General features: G+C 38.3%; 1 protein-coding gene across 6 annotated transcripts in view; it reads right to left on the reverse strand.

The window, feature by feature from the left end:
- The window catches only part of LOC136877349 (uncharacterized), a 264500-nt gene that overhangs the window by 208895 nt on the left and 37640 nt on the right, over positions 1-17965 (reverse strand). For 4 of the 6 annotated variants that reach the window (XM_067151317.2, XM_067151313.2, XM_067151315.2 and 1 more), the window contains 3 exons: positions 13180-13354; positions 12653-13065; positions 8232-8364 (listed from right to left, as the gene is read on the reverse strand). In XM_067151317.2, coding sequence (XP_067007418.2) covers positions 8232-8364; positions 12653-13065; positions 13180-13354 — 721 coding nt within the window. The remainder of the gene's footprint in view (positions 1-8231; positions 8365-12652; positions 13066-13179; positions 13355-17965) is intronic. The other 2 variants (XM_067151316.2, XM_068228619.1) reach the window with 2 other exon arrangements.

Here is a 17965-nt window from a genome sequence, read left to right on the forward strand (position 1 = left end):
TCCCTATCTGTTGTTTTCCTAGCCTTTACCTAAATGATTTCAAAGAAATTGGAAATTTACTGAACTTCTCCCTTGGTAAGTTATTCTAATCCCTAACTCCCCTTCCTATAAATGAATATTTGCCCCAGTTTGTCCTCTTGAATTCCAACTTTATGTTCATATTGTGATCTTTCCTACTTTTATAAACACCACTCAAACTTATTTGTCTTCTAATGTAATTCCACGTCATCTCTCCGCTGACAGCTCGGAACATACCACTTATATTAAATAACACTTGAATGTTTTATTATTCATCCACCTATTCAATACAAGACAATTTTCAAAATTAGGACATTGTCCTTATCAAAGTTGTTAACATGAAATTAATATATTATATTGAATGGATGAAAACCATAACGGTATAAGTAGCATTTTGGTCATTCAGAGAAAAAGGCATTTAAACATCTTCAACACTCATATAAAGCATGCCATTTGTAGTTATACTACCCATCACTAGAGCACAGAATATTACCGCTATCACTTGTATTCCCCCCTTAATTATTACAGGGTCAGATAAAGCTTCACCTACTCTAATTCTCTGAGGTCTATTTTCTAGGAATATAGCAACCCATTCAGTCACTCTTTTGTCTAGTCCAATTGTGCACTCATTTTTGCCAGTTTCTGCACTTAAATCATTTTTTTTTAAAGTCACTTATACCGTTATGGTTTTCATCCATTCATTATGGTACATGTTTTGCCTATCAATAGTAGGCATCATGAGCCACATTTTTCACCTTAGGATAGATCAGGTACCTGTTTAGAAATAATTTATGAATGCTGTTAAAACTGTCGTTTAAAATGTATTGGAGATTGTTAAACACTATTACAATATAAAATGTAGTATGCTGTTATTTGACAATAATTGTGATAATATTGGAGTCTAAAAACATCATAATTATTTGACGATTATGACATATTAAAAGCTATTACAATAGAGATGAAAATCAGCAAACACATTCCATTTAGTTGTCAGATGGCATATTGTTAAAAACTTATGGAAAGTTGAGCAATGGTAATGGTCGTTGCTTCTTGAAGTTATAAAATATTGATTTTCATTTATTTGCTTATAAATATGCCTACTATTGATAGACGAAACATGTACAATATAATATATTAATTTCATGTTAACAACTTTGATAAGGACAATGCCCTAATTTATAAAATTGTATTGTATTGAATAGGTGGATGAATAATAAAACATTCAAGTGTTATTTAATACAGATATTTTCAATACGGACCCAAAAATGAATTTTATCACATGTACCATACCACTTAGTCGAGCAGCTCCTCTTCTTTCTCTCAATTCTTCCCAACCCAAACTTTGCAACATTTTTGTAATGCTACTCTTTTGTCAGAAATCACCCAGAACAAATCGAGTTGCTTTTCTTTGGATTTTTTCCAGTTCTTGAATCAGGTAATCCTGGTGAGGGTCCCATACTCTAGTTAGGGTCTTACCAGAGACTTATATGCCCTCTCCTTTACATCCTTTCTACAACCCCTAAACACCCTCATAACCATGTGCAGAGATCTGTACCCTTTATTTACAATCCCATTTATGTGATTACCCCAATGAAGATCTTTCCTTATATTAACACCTAGATACTTACAATGATCCCCAAAAGGAACTTTCACCCCATCAACGCAGTAATTAAAACTCAGAGGACTTTTCCTATTTATGAAACTCACAACCTGACTTTTAACCCCATTCATCAACGTACCATTGCCTGCTGTCCAATTCACAACATTTTCAAGGTCACCCTGCAGTTGCTCACAATCTTGTAACTTATTTATCACTCTATAGAAAATAACATCTGCAAAAAGCCTTACCTCCGATTCCACTCCTTTACTCATATCATTTTTATATATAAGGAAACATAAAGGTCCGATAATACTGCCTTGAGGAATTCCCCCCTTAATTATTACAGGGTTAGATAAAGCTTTCACCTACTCTAATTCTCTGAGGTCTATTTTCTAGGAATATAGCAACCCATTCAGTCACTCTTTTGTCTAGTCCAATTGCACTCATTTTTGCCAGTAGTCTCCCATGATCCACCCTATCAAATGCTTTAGACAGGTCAAACGCGATACAGCCCATTTGACCTCCAGAATCCAAGATATCTGCTATATCTTGCTGGAATCCTACAAGTTGAGCTTCAGTGAAAATAATAACAATAATAATAATAATAATAATAATAATAATAATAATAATAATAATAATAATCATCCCAGCGGGAAACTGGGTCGGTGAGCAGATCAGTGCGGGTGGCATCAAGGCTTACAACTTTGATAGTTAAAAACCTGTTACCTTTTAGTTAACCACCATTACGACTCTCGTAATACTCGAAACATGGAGACAAAGAATATTCGGAAATATACCCCAGGTGGTAAACAATCCACCCCCACACAGTCTGGGGCAAGCAGGTCATCGGATTCTGGGGAACCTGCACCTTCATGCTCCCCACTTCTATCTAATTCTGCTAAACGACAACCAAAGAGAAACATCGAGTACTTTGCTACAATAAACATTAATTCCCTACTGAAGGTAGGTAAGCTCAAACAAATGCTTGACGTGCTGGAAAAGTACAAGGTTATGACAGCAGTGCTACAAGAGACTCGGTTTACCGACGAGGATACAATAGAGTCAGGAGTGCACAGAATATATAAGGGGAAACCTGGTAGAGTTATCAAGACACTTCCACAATTTGGTACTGGGTCTGCAGTACACCACAAGATGGTTGACCATATTTTAGATTTCACTTCACCTAACAGAAGGACCTCCTCGTTATCCTTGTCTCGTAATAGAGCATACACAATCGTAAATTTCCACTTAACCACTAATGACACAAACCGTTCAAACCTGGACAATGTAGAACAATGCTGGGCCACCTTAGAAGAAACTCTAGATCAGATCCCTTCCCACAATTTCATCATACTCATGGGAGACTTCAATGCACAACTCGGTAAGGAGTGGAAGTACCGGAAGATAGTAGGCCATTATCCAGCTCATAAGAGAAGAAACAGAAATGGAGAACGTCTCAATGAACTCTGTGACAAGTACAACTTAGTCCTGAAATCAACAGCCTTCAAATGTCTACCTAGAAAGGCCAAAACCTGGAAGAGTCCAAATCCTATGCTTGGTGAATTCCAGTTAGACCATGTTGCTATAGCACGGCAACATCATACGGACATACAGAATGTCAAGGTATTACGAGGAGCCAACATAAATTCTGATCACTACCTTTCACTTGTCAAGATTAATATGCAACCCTTTAGAAAAACCAACTTTCCAAAGTAGTCATAAGATACCCAGGTTCAACACTCTGCGACTGCGCGATGAGGATTGTGATTTTCAGGATATCCTCAGGAGGAATACAGAGAAAGAAGGATGGCCTGCCTTACAAAAGGCCTTGCTGCATGCCACTCAAGAAACTATCCCTGCCTCATCAACCAAAGGCAAACACCCATGGTGGAGTTCAAAGTGTGATGAAGTTGTAGAAGAAAGGTGTAAAGGCTGGATTAGGTGGAACCAACATAAAATTGAAGCCAATTATGAACCCTTCCTCATGCAAAGAAAAGCTACAGCTAACACCATCCGCAGTGCTAAGAGAAATTACCTCAGGAGCCTAATGCAACAGGCTGAAAATAATTTTCAGAGGAACAGCTCAAGAGACCTGTACAAAGGACTTAGGAAGCAAACAACCCAGTACACAGCTCCTACCCTCATCCTCCACGGGCCAGATGGAAAACTTCAACTATAATTTCGTGTGGCTATTTCTAGCCGAGTGCAGCCCTTGTCAGGCAGACCCTCCGATGAGGGAAACTTCAACTGAACAAGAAAGACTGCACCAAAACTCTTGCAGATTATTTCCAGAAGCTACTAAATGCAGAGGAACCTAAAGAAAAGCTTATTTTCCATGAGCCTTCACACAGGAACCCTGATTCTCAACCACCTACGAGAAAAGAAATAAAGGACATCATCGCTGGTCTCAAGAAGAACTAGGCTTGAGGTGAAGACGGCATAGTTGCCGAGATGTGACCAGTCTTTGCAGAGCATCCATCAAATCATAAAGGACATATGGACAACAGAGTCCCTACCCGAAGGATGGACATCTGCCGTGATTCATCCCCTCCACAAGAAGGGAAGTAAGACAGACCTCAACAATTATAGAGGTATTTCCTTGTTACAAATTACCTACAAGATCCTCTCTGTAGCCCTGATCAATAGAGTCACCACACAGCTAGACTCACAGTTAGGTGAATACCAAGCTGGTTTCCGTACGACTAGATCTTGTCCAGAACAGATACACAATCTTAAGACAGTTCTCAATTACAAAAGCCGAGGTGGACATCCCTGGGTGGTGGTCCTAGTAGATTTTCAGAAAGCTTATGACTCTGTGGACAGAGACACCCTTTTCTCCATACTATGGGAACTTGGTCTGGATGGGAAGACCCTACGATTGGTTCAAGCCACTCTGAAGAACACGACGTCCAAGGTCAGGTTCAGAGGTGAACTATCCGAAAGCTTTCCAATCAGAACAGGAGTTAAGGCCCACTCACACTTACTGGAAGGGAGACGCAGAGAGAGGAAACATTTTTCCTGTGTGCGCTCATACCTATCGGAAGCGCGCTTCGTCATTTGGACAGCGAATCGTCAAATCTTTCTTAGCTGTGTGTGAAGCGTTGGTCCAGCCGAAAGTAACTAATGGATCACGTGTTAGCTCTTGCTCTCTTGGCAATGAAATGGCGTTTGTGTCCGAGGACTTCGGGTCGCCAAGAGCAGGTCTTTTGATTTGACTCCCACATGTAGGATGCTAAAAGGTTTGTTTTATCACCTATTCAATACATATAAATTTTATAAATTAGGAATTTATTACTGATTCCACTTGAGACATGTTTCGCCCTTCATTGAGGGCATCATCAGTCAAATTATCACCTTATATGTATTATATTTATATGCATTGAATAGGTGATAAAACAAACCTTTTAGCATCCTACATTCAGTATCTTCAATACGGATAACAATGATTTTTATCACTTGGCACCCATAGGCGACTTGCGTGTCGTGATGATGATGAAGACGATCCATACACCCAGTCCCTGTGCCAGCGAAATTAACCAATGATGGTTAAAATTTCCAACCCTGCTGGGAATCGAACCCGGGACCCCTGTGACCTAAGACCAGCACGCTAACTATTCAGCCATGGAGCCGAACACTCTCTTGGTTGAAGATGCTGCAAGGGAAGAACAAAGGACGGCATTAATTTATCTAGAAATTTAAATGGTGAATTGTCTAATTTGTTTTAGCCGCTGTTACGCCCTCAAGATAAATTCAAAGTGCATTTTCGAATGAGCAATGTGAATTTACAACTGCTAATTCAATGGTATTGCTATATAACTTATAGCATTTATCATATAGAAAAGTGTACTTTTCAAATACATAACTGAATAACTTTTTCGGAGTCCATTTTCAACACAGCCCAGATGAAGCAAACACTATGTGTATGTACGGTATGGACTCAACGCGATTGCGAAATACCCGAACATATAGGAACGCTACCGAAATAAAATTCCGGCGGGAGAAGCGGAAGAAATATTCTCGCCAAGCAACTTCCTCTTCTTCGGCGCGGCGCGTTTCCTCTCCAGTAGGTGCAAGTGTTAGCCATTACATCTATTACGCAGCGAAAGAATATTTTTCTGCCTTCGCGCCGCGTCTCCCTTCCGCTAGGTGTTAGCGGGCCTTTAGACAGGGTGATGGTCTCTCCTGTATTCTTTTCAACTGCGCCCTGGAAAAGATCATTAGGGAAAGGAGAACGATGCTACCACCGGGAGCTGGACTGAAGCTTGGGTACAAGAGAGACAATCTCATTGTCCCATGCCTAGCCTTTGCCGATGACCTCATTCTACTGGCAAAAAATATAGAGGAGGCAGGGTCTTTATAGTGTAGCGGTTAAGACCGGTCTGAAGATCAGCATCCAGAAGACTGCATTTATGACCAATATCCAGGAGGCCCCTTCTACAATTCCTCTCACAGACGCTACCATACGAAAAATACCCGCAGTTAAGTACTTGGGAGAATGGATCTCTGCAAATCAGAGCGAGAACCTAGCCATAGATGCCAGATGTACCAAGTTTGAAAGGGCTTATCACTCGTGTCGTAGTATCTATTCATCTAAATGCCTCTCCAAGAACCTCAAACTCAGACACTACAACTCGGTAGTCAAACCATCCATTCTGTATGCTTCTGAGTGCCTTGTAATGGCTAGGAAGGGCCCACTCAGAAAGCTGGAGTTACAAAAGAGGAAGATCCTGAGGAGGATATTAGGACCAATCAAAGAGGAAGGAGGCACTTACAGAATCCGCCATAATGATGAACTGTATGAACACCAGGAGGACATCGTCACGACTATAAGGAAAAGGCGCCTGACCTTTTATGGACACTTGGCCCGTCTGGATTCCAAAAGACTCACCAGCAGGATATTCACAGTAACAGGAAGAGCCAAGGCTTCTAAGAACAAATGGATCACGTCAGTTAAGTCTGATATGGAACAACTAGATATCCCACTGGGACAAACTCGTGACCGACTACTGTTCCGTCAAGCCATCCGACACGGAGTTTTCCCAACGTCCCTTACAAGTAAGAAGACTACAGGAACTAAGTGGACAGAGGAGAGAAAGCTGGCTCATAGTCAGCAAATGAAGGAGTACTGGAAGAAGAAGAAAGCAACAACTTTACCAAAGAGTAGATACGAGCCCCGTGGTCCGCAGTAGGCCTAAACGACAAATAATAATAATAATAATAATAATAATAATAATAATAATAATAATAATCGTATGGCCTCAGCTACCGTGTGCAGACATTTCAATTTGATGCCATCTGGCTGTCTGCTCGTCAATTTCGACGTTCCGTTTTACTCTAGGCCCACTAGATGGCAGACCAAGTAAACTGAAACTCTCTTGGGCATCTATGGCTGGGATTTAATGAATTTTGTTGGGTAAACACCAAATGTGTCACCAGAGATCTTTTACATGCTGATATCGTACGACATGGAGTGTCGAATGGACTTTTTTCCGCCCTTCAAAAACCTGACTGCCTCTGCCGGGTTTGAACCCGCTATCTTGGGATCCGTAGGCCGACACTCCACCACTTATCCATAGAGGCAGCTACTGAAAGTATGCCTCCTTGTGACAGCAAAACCAGTTAACCCAACTGGCTATTCAAAATAAAATTTGGAAGTTTGCTTTCACACATTTAGACAATCACAGAATCAGTTACTGGACCTATTTCAAAAACAGGGTAAACTGTCCAAGTTTGGAGAGCAATCATATTTTCTACTCATGCCTCCAAGTATTCTGGTTTAATTCACATGAAACAATCAGTTATTGTGGCGGTGGAGGTGGTAGCAGCAGCTGTGGCTGTCTTATGGGGCCTAACATCTTGCTCATTGGCACAACCATACTCTGTGTGAACTATAAAAACAACTGGAAGTTTCTCCATATGAGAATTTCTTTTTTAATCCTCTTAGTGCCATGCTCTCATGCTGAGAATATGCTAAGAATGCCAGGCTGATTAGTAGCATTTTGCTTGTTTTTGTATAAAGTGCAACATATTTTACAATTTTGATATTTTGACTTAAACTTGCAGAAAATGTTGAGGATGGTATGTACTTACTACCAACAACTGTTACAATACCGTTAAGATTCAATAGGCCCTGTATATTTAAAAAAAAATATTTCTGAACACTTAAGTAGTACAATTTCAAAAATAGTAATAAAAATAATTTAAAATTAAAATTATAGGTAAAATGTCTTAATCCCTCAGCAATGCAGCCATCCAAGATAATACAAACAGAAAATATGAAAAGTATATATTGGGTAGCTCAGTGGGTAATTAATGATACATAAATGCAAATCGTCACATGACCAGAGAAACACATGATATTCAGAAATTCAACGTCCATAAATAAATGAACAAATTAGGTGTGTAGTAATAAAATTAGAAACTACGTTCTTTACTCAATGGAAAAAGCATGAGACATTGCCATCTGCCATCCACAATCATGCTACTGCAGATAGTAAGGCGAGCTGTTCAAACAATATATCGTCGACTGGTATTCTAAAGATTACACTAAATGAAAAAATATAATACATGATTTCATAATTCAATGTTTATATTATGAGTAGAGGAAATGTACCTTGTTGTTTTCCAATTGGCAATGGTGGCATGCCTGGAATAGATGGCTTCTCAAAGCCACTTTCATAATTGTGTTTTGCCACCTGTGATGCCCATTCATTAATCCAATTTGAACCATCTCTGTACAAACTCATCTGCAATATAATTGATAGTGTTGATTATATTTTTAAAAGATACACAGTAAACTTAAGAAATACATCATACAGATATGTAAATGAAAATTAGAAAAAACATATTAAGATAGTTTCAACAAATGTTGAGCATTCAATTGAAAAAAGTTTGCCATTTAAATTTCAAAATGATCTTTCAGATTTGACTGAACAACCTGCCTTTCTCAAAATCAATTTCAATTCTTTAATTAACTTTCAATTAAAATACATTATTCAAGAATATACTGTAGTCCACTGGATCCTTAGTCACCAGCCTTGGACTTGTGGCATGACAAGGTTTTGTCCCTTAACACCCTTCCAAATCATTAACATCATGTGCCTGGGCTTCTACAGTAGTAGCATATTGTTGTCAAGCTGGGCAGCAACTGTCACTTTCTGGAGACACATATTTTTTTAAAAAAAATTCTTCTAAGTAATATTGAATTAAAAATGACCTAATAGATCGCCTTTGTGATCTAGCAGTAAGCATGCTACTTCTAAACCTAGAGAACTCCAGTTCGATTTCTGGGTGGGGGAGAGAATTGTTTTTAAAAAAAATAGGATTCTCTATCCTATCTAGAGTCAGAAAAGTGAGTGATTAGCGATCTAAGACCTTCACATATCTGTTTTCAAAACACTCCACAACAGACTTAAGACTCAGTTATGTAAAAACCTAAAAGCGCTAAAGAGAACTACTGTAAAATACACACATACTACTTTTGATATACGATACACAAAAGTCACTGAAGAAGAGTAAAGAAACTTAGCAACAATGCTTTGGATTGCAGGGTTGGAAGGTGGGTATGACCTTATTTCAAAGAACTTCTGCTTGATCTGAAGCTTTCTGGGGATCAAATGGACATGGTAACTATATCCTAAAGGAAGAGATCTGTACTTTGAAGGAAAATAAAATCATTTTACTTTCATAGTGATCGTTGAGATCTTGCTTCATGTAAGGGATATACTTGTAGTAGTACACAACAGCCTTTTGTACTGAACGTGTGTGAAGCTTATCATACAACCTGCCCAATAAGGACAGGAGCTAATAATTCTAGGTATATTTACTGCAATGATTATCAATATTCACTTACCATCAAAAAATAACAACATTTTGCATTAATATTAAACATGGGATTACAATAGAAGAGGATATACTAAATAAATAGGCTAAAGAAGGGTGAGCAGAAATAAACAGAGGAATAAGTTAGAAATTAAAAGTATATATTAAATTAAATTTGTCAGCAAGTACAGTACCACTAGATTCGCCTATATCATTCTTAGAAAATTCCAATGTTTTGTTGTGTTTCAACATCTATCTTGCTTAGGACAAAATCAATTTGGTATCGAAATATAACCCAACAAAAGCCTGGGAGATAAAGTACTGCGTTGAAATGCAGTACATTAAAGTACCCACACTTGAAAAGTGACAATTGCCTGTGTTGGCATTTTCAGGTTTTGATCTTCATTGCAATCCTACCATTTGCTCACCTTTATGTTTCACATCATTCTAAACAGTGGTATGACAATTTCTAACTAAGAAAATCATCACATGTTTATAAAATTATTTTTCTTAACTGAATGTCTTGGATTGAAACTAGCATTCTGATCTTTGATAGAGTCAAGAATAGTACATAATATTAACTTTTCCAACAACATGCTATAGCACTAAGTTTAGTAAATAGAATTTTTAATTTTTTAAATTTTTAAAAATAGGTTGGAATTACAAATTTTATCTTATGATAAAAGTTGATACATTTATAATGAATTTTCATTTTCACCCATAAATAAAAAATATAAAAAGTAAAGTAAATGTAGGTTAACTGGTTCTTCTGACATAAATAGGAGATCTAGGAGTTAGGATCAATACTTACATGATCTAGTTAAGTTTTAATACTAAACAAGAATTTTCACTGTATTTAAATTTCACGTTAAGTTACTTGATATTTCTGATATCAATACTGTAATAATAGTCATAAAACAAAATACAAAACTTTTTTTGGTACAGTATTTCAAATTCTTCCCTAATTCTTATTATTTTCCTTCAAAAAGGAAGAACGTAAATTATTAGTAGGAGCAGATGATGTTGACCTAAAAAAAAAAAAAAAAATCACTGAAAATGATCAATAAAATGCCTTAAATTTATGGGAAAATGTTATGAAAGGAAACAAAATGACTAAAATAGCTGACCAAACCAAATTCTGGTGACTGTAACAATGATTTTACAAGTAGTATGTCCTCATTCTATTCACTGTTCAGCTCTTGCTTTTACAAAAATAATTATCTCCTAATTTACTTGAAAGTGTTTATAAATATGAACATAATGATTTGCTGGATGTAGTAATTTGCCCCCCGAAGAAACCAGGAACACTTCTTGTTCTTTGCACTCACACCTTTCAGATTTCTTTGTTTAATGTGCTGTTGTAAAACAAACTTCCTCTCCGCGCTCACTTTAACAATGCCAATTTACAAACTAAAACGCCGATCCGTTGCAAACACATCTTTTACAAATTAATTCACTAGCTGAATTTAAAATACACTTTGTGATATAGAGCAATGGCTGTGCAGATTGGGTCATGTAGCCATCAGCTTCCATTTGGGAGATAGTGGGTTTGAACCCCACTATCGGCAGTCCTAAAGATGGCTTACCGTGTTTCCCATTTTCACACCAGGAAAATGCTGGAGCCGTATCTTAATTAAGGCCGCAGTCACCCACTTCTAGCCTATTCCTATCCCATCGCCACTATCAGACCTATCTGTGTTGGTACAATTTAAGGCACTTTAAGAAAACACTTTAAGATGGTTTCACTTCTGGCAATTCTCTTTACAGAAGTACCTGCGAGGTTAATTCCGTACTACTCATACTGCTATTGGCTTTACGTCGCATCAACACAGATAGGTCTTATGGCGACGATGGGACAGGAAAGTGCTAGGACTGGGAAAGAAGTGGCCGTGGCCTTAAGGTACAAGCCCCAGCATTTGCCTGGTGTGAAAATGGGAAACCATGGGAAACCATCTTCAGGGCTGCCGACAGTGGGATTCGAACCCACTATCTCCCGAATACTGGACTCACTTAAGCGACTGAAGCTATCAAGCTCGGTAATTCCGTACTGAAGCAGAACGTTGTATAACTGTTGTTTCCAATCCCTTCTCATTTCCATTTGTTCTTGGCCTTCAGGTATGCGGGGGTGAAAGACTGACTGTATGGGCAGGGACGAAGGCTGGTGCATTCCTTGTATTTGAGACACATTAGGAATTACTTTCTCCTGATTATCCGAGTTCTCTATTGTGTTCCTGCACATATCTTGGAACACAAGACACACAGGTATAAATCCTTTCCTTACCCTTTCTTAGTCACTAACAACTGCTGTCAATTTGCTTGGTCAAGAAAGATATTTAGCAAATTTTTAACATATGCAAGAAAAATGTATGACTTTCTATGTTGTTACTAATGGACTTTCATCATACAAGCACAAATTTCAAAACAACATTTTAAAATGATATAGACATTCTTCAAAATGCTATATATTGGCACTGGTACTCACCATATTTCCCAGTGTACTCATTCGTGTTTTAAGTTTCTTTGTTTTTTGTATTGTCTTTTGCTTTGTATTGTCATGTGATATCTTAGTGAATTTCTCATTTCTTCTAAATTGTAAATGTATCAGATATAATGTTAATTTTGTTCTTTCTTTGTTGATTTTTAACTTTGTTTTTGTTACACTTTAACCTCATAGATACAGATTGTTACTGAATATCAAGAAGGTACTTAATAGGGTGTAAAACCTGTGTACTTTCAAATAAATAAATAAATAAATAAATAAATAAATAAAATAAAATAAAATAAAATAAATAAATAAATAAATAAATAAATAAATAAATAAATAAATAAATAAATAAATAAATAAATAAATAAATAAATAAATAAATAAATCAATCAATCAATCAATCAATCAATCTAACCTTCTAGAAGGTTGAAATAATGACCGATCATCCCAAATCAGTAAAACAGGCAAAACAAAAATATGTTTCTATAGTTTGTTATATCGCAGAATGAATTTTGATGCTACTGAGCAACGTCTTAATGCAAAGAAACAAAAAACATTTCAACATCATCTGCCCTCTAATTATAAGGTACAAAAATAGCCTTCCTAAAAAGTATATTACGGGAGGAGATAATCTATATACATGGTGCTTTGATTTCAGGAGGAAATCACACTATCTAAGGATATATATTAATAATGAAAAAAAATATGGCATGTATACATGAAACTACCTTGAAATCACTCTCTTCAGCTTCTTCCACTGAGGTAGCCTTCATTCTTCCAACTTTGAGAATAACATTTTCTATATCTTGTCTAGCTCGGATCACCTCTGGACAAGGTGCATCCCGTTCTATGGTGTACGTACCAGCTTCACTAACAGTCTCATTAGAAGAATCATTCAAACCTTCTTCCCCATCATCTAAAGGAAGTTCCACTTCTTCATCACTAAGACACTCTTCATTCCCTCTCCCATTCCTCATAAGAGGAGAACCACTCAATTTAAGTCCACCTAGACGGCCATTATATTCATTATCAGCAAAGTCACCAAACTGATGTTTACTGGCTTCATAAATCTCCCTTCCTCTTTGACTATTCTGTTCAGCCATATTCTTTTTATCTTGGGCCAAGTTTGTAGTCTTGTGACCTGTTGAAAGATAATTGATCCGGTTTAGGGATGTCTTAATAACGTGAGAAGAAATGTAGCAGCACAGCAGAACAATGCAAACCAAACAAAGAGTTAAGCAAAATAAAAACAAACCTTTCTCCATACTTTTTAATTTTCTCACAAAGAAATCACTTCTGCTTCGGATATCTTCTTCCTGGTCACTTGAAAAGTAGCCTTCTGAATGGTAACCTGCTCTTCTTGTCACAAGAGACTTTCGGGCAGGGAGTGGTGATACATTAGTGCCACCTCCATCATCTTTTACAGTTTTCTAAAACGAGAAGCAAATTCACAGTTCTGAGAAAATGCTCTGAAATCAATGAATAATGGCTACTTCCATTGAAAACATGTACCATCTGTCAAAAAATTAAACAAATGCCCCCAATATTAAATATAGCCATTCGTCTACATAACAAGATATTCAGGAGAAATAATTGTAGAGATCAGAGATGTTTCACATGAAGCTGAAGATGAATTTTTCATATTCTTCATTTTTCAAAAGAATAGCTATACTTAAATTTGGTGGGTGTGTACTTACTTTTGTGCTGGTCATTAAATGAGCTCCCTCAAATACATAACATGTTTCTATAATGTTATTTTGATGGAATAACTTTGTATATTCATACACTTGTGTAATCTGTCTTGTGGCAATATCTCAATTACAATTAGGCCTATAAATAAGTCACGGTTGACCAAACAGCACTCTGGCTGTGCCCCTGCTTACAGTGTCGAGTGCAGATGTGGCGTAGTGTCAAGGGGAGACGACGAGGAAAAGGTTAGCAGTCTGGCCGCACGACAGCAGCACAGTCTCCTTTTGCCAGTCCATCAGCAGGTCTGTTTTCAAGACTTCAGGATGAAGGTTTGAAGACTAGACAATGGTATCAAGACTGACTTTGATTTATTCAACAGAACTATCTTGCCCCTATTACTTCAAGCTAGAGAGGGAGAGAGAGAGAGTGTGTGTTTGTTTTGCTGAAAAGAGTGAATGTGTGTGCCTCTGTGCAAAGTGTTGTTATTATAAAATACATATTTTTTTAGTCATATTACGCTTCACTTTGCTTCATCAGTCCAATGTCCGGGTCGATGGCTAAATGGTTAACATGCTGGCCTTTAGTCCCAGGTTCAATTCCCAGCTGCGTTGGGGATTTTAACTTTCATTAGTTAATTCCTTTGGCATCAGCATGAAAGACTTGCAACATGCCTCTCTAGAGACCACTTGCCATTATTATTTAGTCAGTTTTCACCACAAACACACCTTCCGCTTACCAGTCACTTGTCGCGACTGTCAGCATATGTCTCTCATATACTTTCATTGAATATCACAGTGATGGGGGACAGTTGGAGCGCCATCCAGGCGAGGTCACACTAGCACAAGAGGGGTGCAAGTCAATAGTTATTATTTCTAAAATAATGAGCAGATATCTGGTGCTCTATAAACCTCCGTGGCTCAGGCGGCAGCGTGCTAGCCTCTCACCGCTGGGTTCCGTGATTCGAATCCTGGTCACTCCATGTGAGATTTGTGCTGGACAAAATGGAGGTGAGACAGTTTTTTCTCTCAGTACTCTGGTTTTCCCTGTATTTTTCTTTCTAGCAACACTCCAATATCATTTCATTTAAACTGTCATTCATTAATCATTGCCCTAGAGGAGTGCAACAGGCTTCGGCAGCCAGCACAATTCCTATCTTCGCCGCTAGATGGGGGCTTCATTCATTCCATTCCTGACCTGGTCGAATGACTGAAAACAGCCTGTAGAGTTTCAATTTCATTTGGTGCTCTGAGTGTTTGTTTTCAAGATAAATGCAGAAACTAAAAACAAGACACTGTACGCTCAACTATTTCATGTACTCATAAGTTAAATCCATTAAAGTATGCTAGAAGATGCTTTGTTATACGCTTTTCGTAACACGAAGAAAACTTTTGGTTTACAAAGGAACTATTTCATCTTGCAACCACAACGACCTATCGCAGACCATAAATTACAACCTGAAAGATTGGAAAGGTGCGCTCTTTAACCTCTCTTATATGATACCCAGTCAAAGAGAATAAAGAACCGATTCAGCAACACCTTGGAATACACTCAACCACAAAAGATATGGCATGGTAAGAACGGCTTCCACTCTTCATAAATGGGGTTGGGCAGACTCGCCCTACTGTGAATGCAGTAGTTTTACAGAAAATGAAGCACATAATGTTACAATGCCCTCTTCGTGTCGTCCGAGGAAAGGTGGAGGATATAAATGCAGCTACGCTCAAAACTATGGTTTGGAATAACAACATGGGCATCAGAATTTAGTTTCTCAGATGTGTGGTAGAGTAGTCAATAATGTAGCAAAATGATCTTGGTTATATGCAACTGAAAAAAAAAAGAAAGGCAGGTCAACCATATTGATTAATTAATCTTAAAGGAAAATGTTCTTACAGCCCATTAATCTATATACAGTATATATGTGTATATAAAAATAGACATGTGTCTGTATATTTCACCTTGCAGTCAAAACCACCCACCGCAGATCACTGGTGTTTGTATGTGGTAGCAGCCTGGAGTCTCCCATCGTGCACTATGATGCTTGTGTGTCGGTAACTATGGTGGTGTGGTAAATATGGGCGTTGAAAGTGGCTTACTACATACAAAAATAGACGTGTGTTCACATATTTCACCTTGCAGTCACAAATACACACCAGAGACCACTGGTGTTGGTGTGCGGAAATAGTCTCTCATCGTGCACTATAATGGTTGTATGTATGTAGCTGTGCTGGTGTGGCAGATATGAGGGTTGAAAATGGCCGACTATATATCAAAACAGATGTGGACATCTGTATATTTCACCCTGCAGCCACAACTACCCACCGCAGACCACTGGTGATTGTGTGTGGTAGTAGCCTCGAATTTCCCATCATCCACTATAGTGGTTGTGTGTTGATAGGTATGGTGGTAAGGGAGATGTGGGGATTGAAAGTGGCCAACCACATATAAAAATAGACGTGCGTTTGTATATTTCATCTTGCAATCACAACGACTTATCGCAGACCACCGGTGTTTGTGTGTGGTAATAGCCTAAAGTCTCACAGCGTGCACTATGGTGATTGCATGTCAGTAAATGTGGTGGTGTGAGAGATGCGAGGGTTGAAAGGGGCCAACTATATATATAAAACAATAATTGATACGTGTATCCATAATATTTCAACTTGCAGCCACAAATACCCACCGCAGATCACTGATGTTTGTGTGTGGGAGTAGCCTCAAGTCTCCCAACGTGCACTATAGTGGTTGTATGTATGTAGCTGTGGTGGTGTGAGAGATATGAGGGTTAAATGTGGCCGACTATATATAAAAATAGATGTGTGTGTTTATATATTTCACCTTGCAGTCACAACTACCCATCACAGACCACTGGTGATTGTGTGGTAGTAGCCTCGAGTCTCCCATCGTACACTATAGTGTGTCGGTAGCAGTGGTGGTGTGGAAGATGTGGGAATTGAAAGGGGCTGACTACATATAAATATAGACGTGTGTGTTTGTATATTTCACCTTGCAGCCACGGCTATCCATCGCAGAACACTGGTGTTTGTGTGTGGTAGTAGCCTGAAGTCTTCCATCGTGCACTATAGTGGTTGCATGCCAGTAGCTGTAGTGGTGTGGGAGATGTGAGGTTGAAACTGGCCAATTATATAAACAAATAGACATGTGTGTCCGTATATCTCACCTCACAGCCAAAAATATCCATCAAACTAATAGTGTGTGTCTATTAGTAGCCTCGAGTCTCCAACCGTGCACTATAGTTGTTGTGTATCGGTAGCTGTGGTGGTATGGCAGGTGTGGGAGTTGAAAGTGACCGACTATACATAAAAAAAGATGTGTGTGTCTCCGTATATTTCGCCTGGCAGCCACAACTCCCCATCTCAGACCACCGGTGTTTGTGTGTGGTATTAGCCTCGATTCTCCTATCGTACACTATAGTGGTTGCTTGTCTGTAGCTGTGGAGGTGTGGGAGAAGTGGAGATTGAAAGTGGCTGACTTCGCCATTGAATGTATTAAAATGGGTGAGAATGTACTGGAAGGATCAGAGTGAGAATGTACTCCTTGGTTTTGTATACCATATTTGAATCATCTGGCAGAAGTACAGAGATCTCAGAACCGTAAACAGTTTGCTGCTTGAATACACCTGTATTTTCTGTAATTCTTAAATATAAAGCAGATACTTACTGAAACAGCTCCTTAACAGTATCATTAATGTAGTAATTCTAACCGGTTAGGATTATTTTTTTGTTATTTGCTTTACGTTGCATTGACACAGATAGGGCTTATGGCGACGATGGGTCGGGAAAGGCCTACGAATGGGAAGGAAACGGCCATGGCCTTAATTAAGGTACAGCCCCAGCATTTGCCTGGTGTGAAAATGGGAAACCACGGAAAACCATCTTCAGGGCTGCCGACAGTGGGATTCAAACCCACTATCTCCCGGATGTGAGCTCACAGCTGTGCGCCCCTAACCGCATGGCCAACTCGTCAAGTGGCAAAGAAAAAGGAAAATGGGTTTTCATACCAAGGATTCCAATGATCTCAAATAATTTGTCATTTTTGTTTCAAATGATTACCAATTTACAGTGAGATTATAGCTTATAGTATGATTATCAATAAAGCTAAGCTTTATTTTTCAAAATAGCAGTTGGAAATTCCAATGTTAATTCATTTAAGTATGATGCTAACCATGTAATCCTTTAGCAATGTTGATGAGTTGTGGCAATACAATACCATCAACTACTTTAAGTCCCCATAAAACCATAGGAAGTATTCTGCTTCAAGGTATATATAGAAAGTAATTATATAACATGCAACTTAAGACCACAAAACTAAACGGCATAAGGCATGTTATAGTCCCG

Source organism: Anabrus simplex, chromosome 7 (genome assembly GCF_040414725.1).
Source record: "Anabrus simplex isolate iqAnaSimp1 chromosome 7, ASM4041472v1, whole genome shotgun sequence".
NCBI classification, from domain to species: Eukaryota; Metazoa; Arthropoda; class Insecta; order Orthoptera; family Tettigoniidae; genus Anabrus; species Anabrus simplex.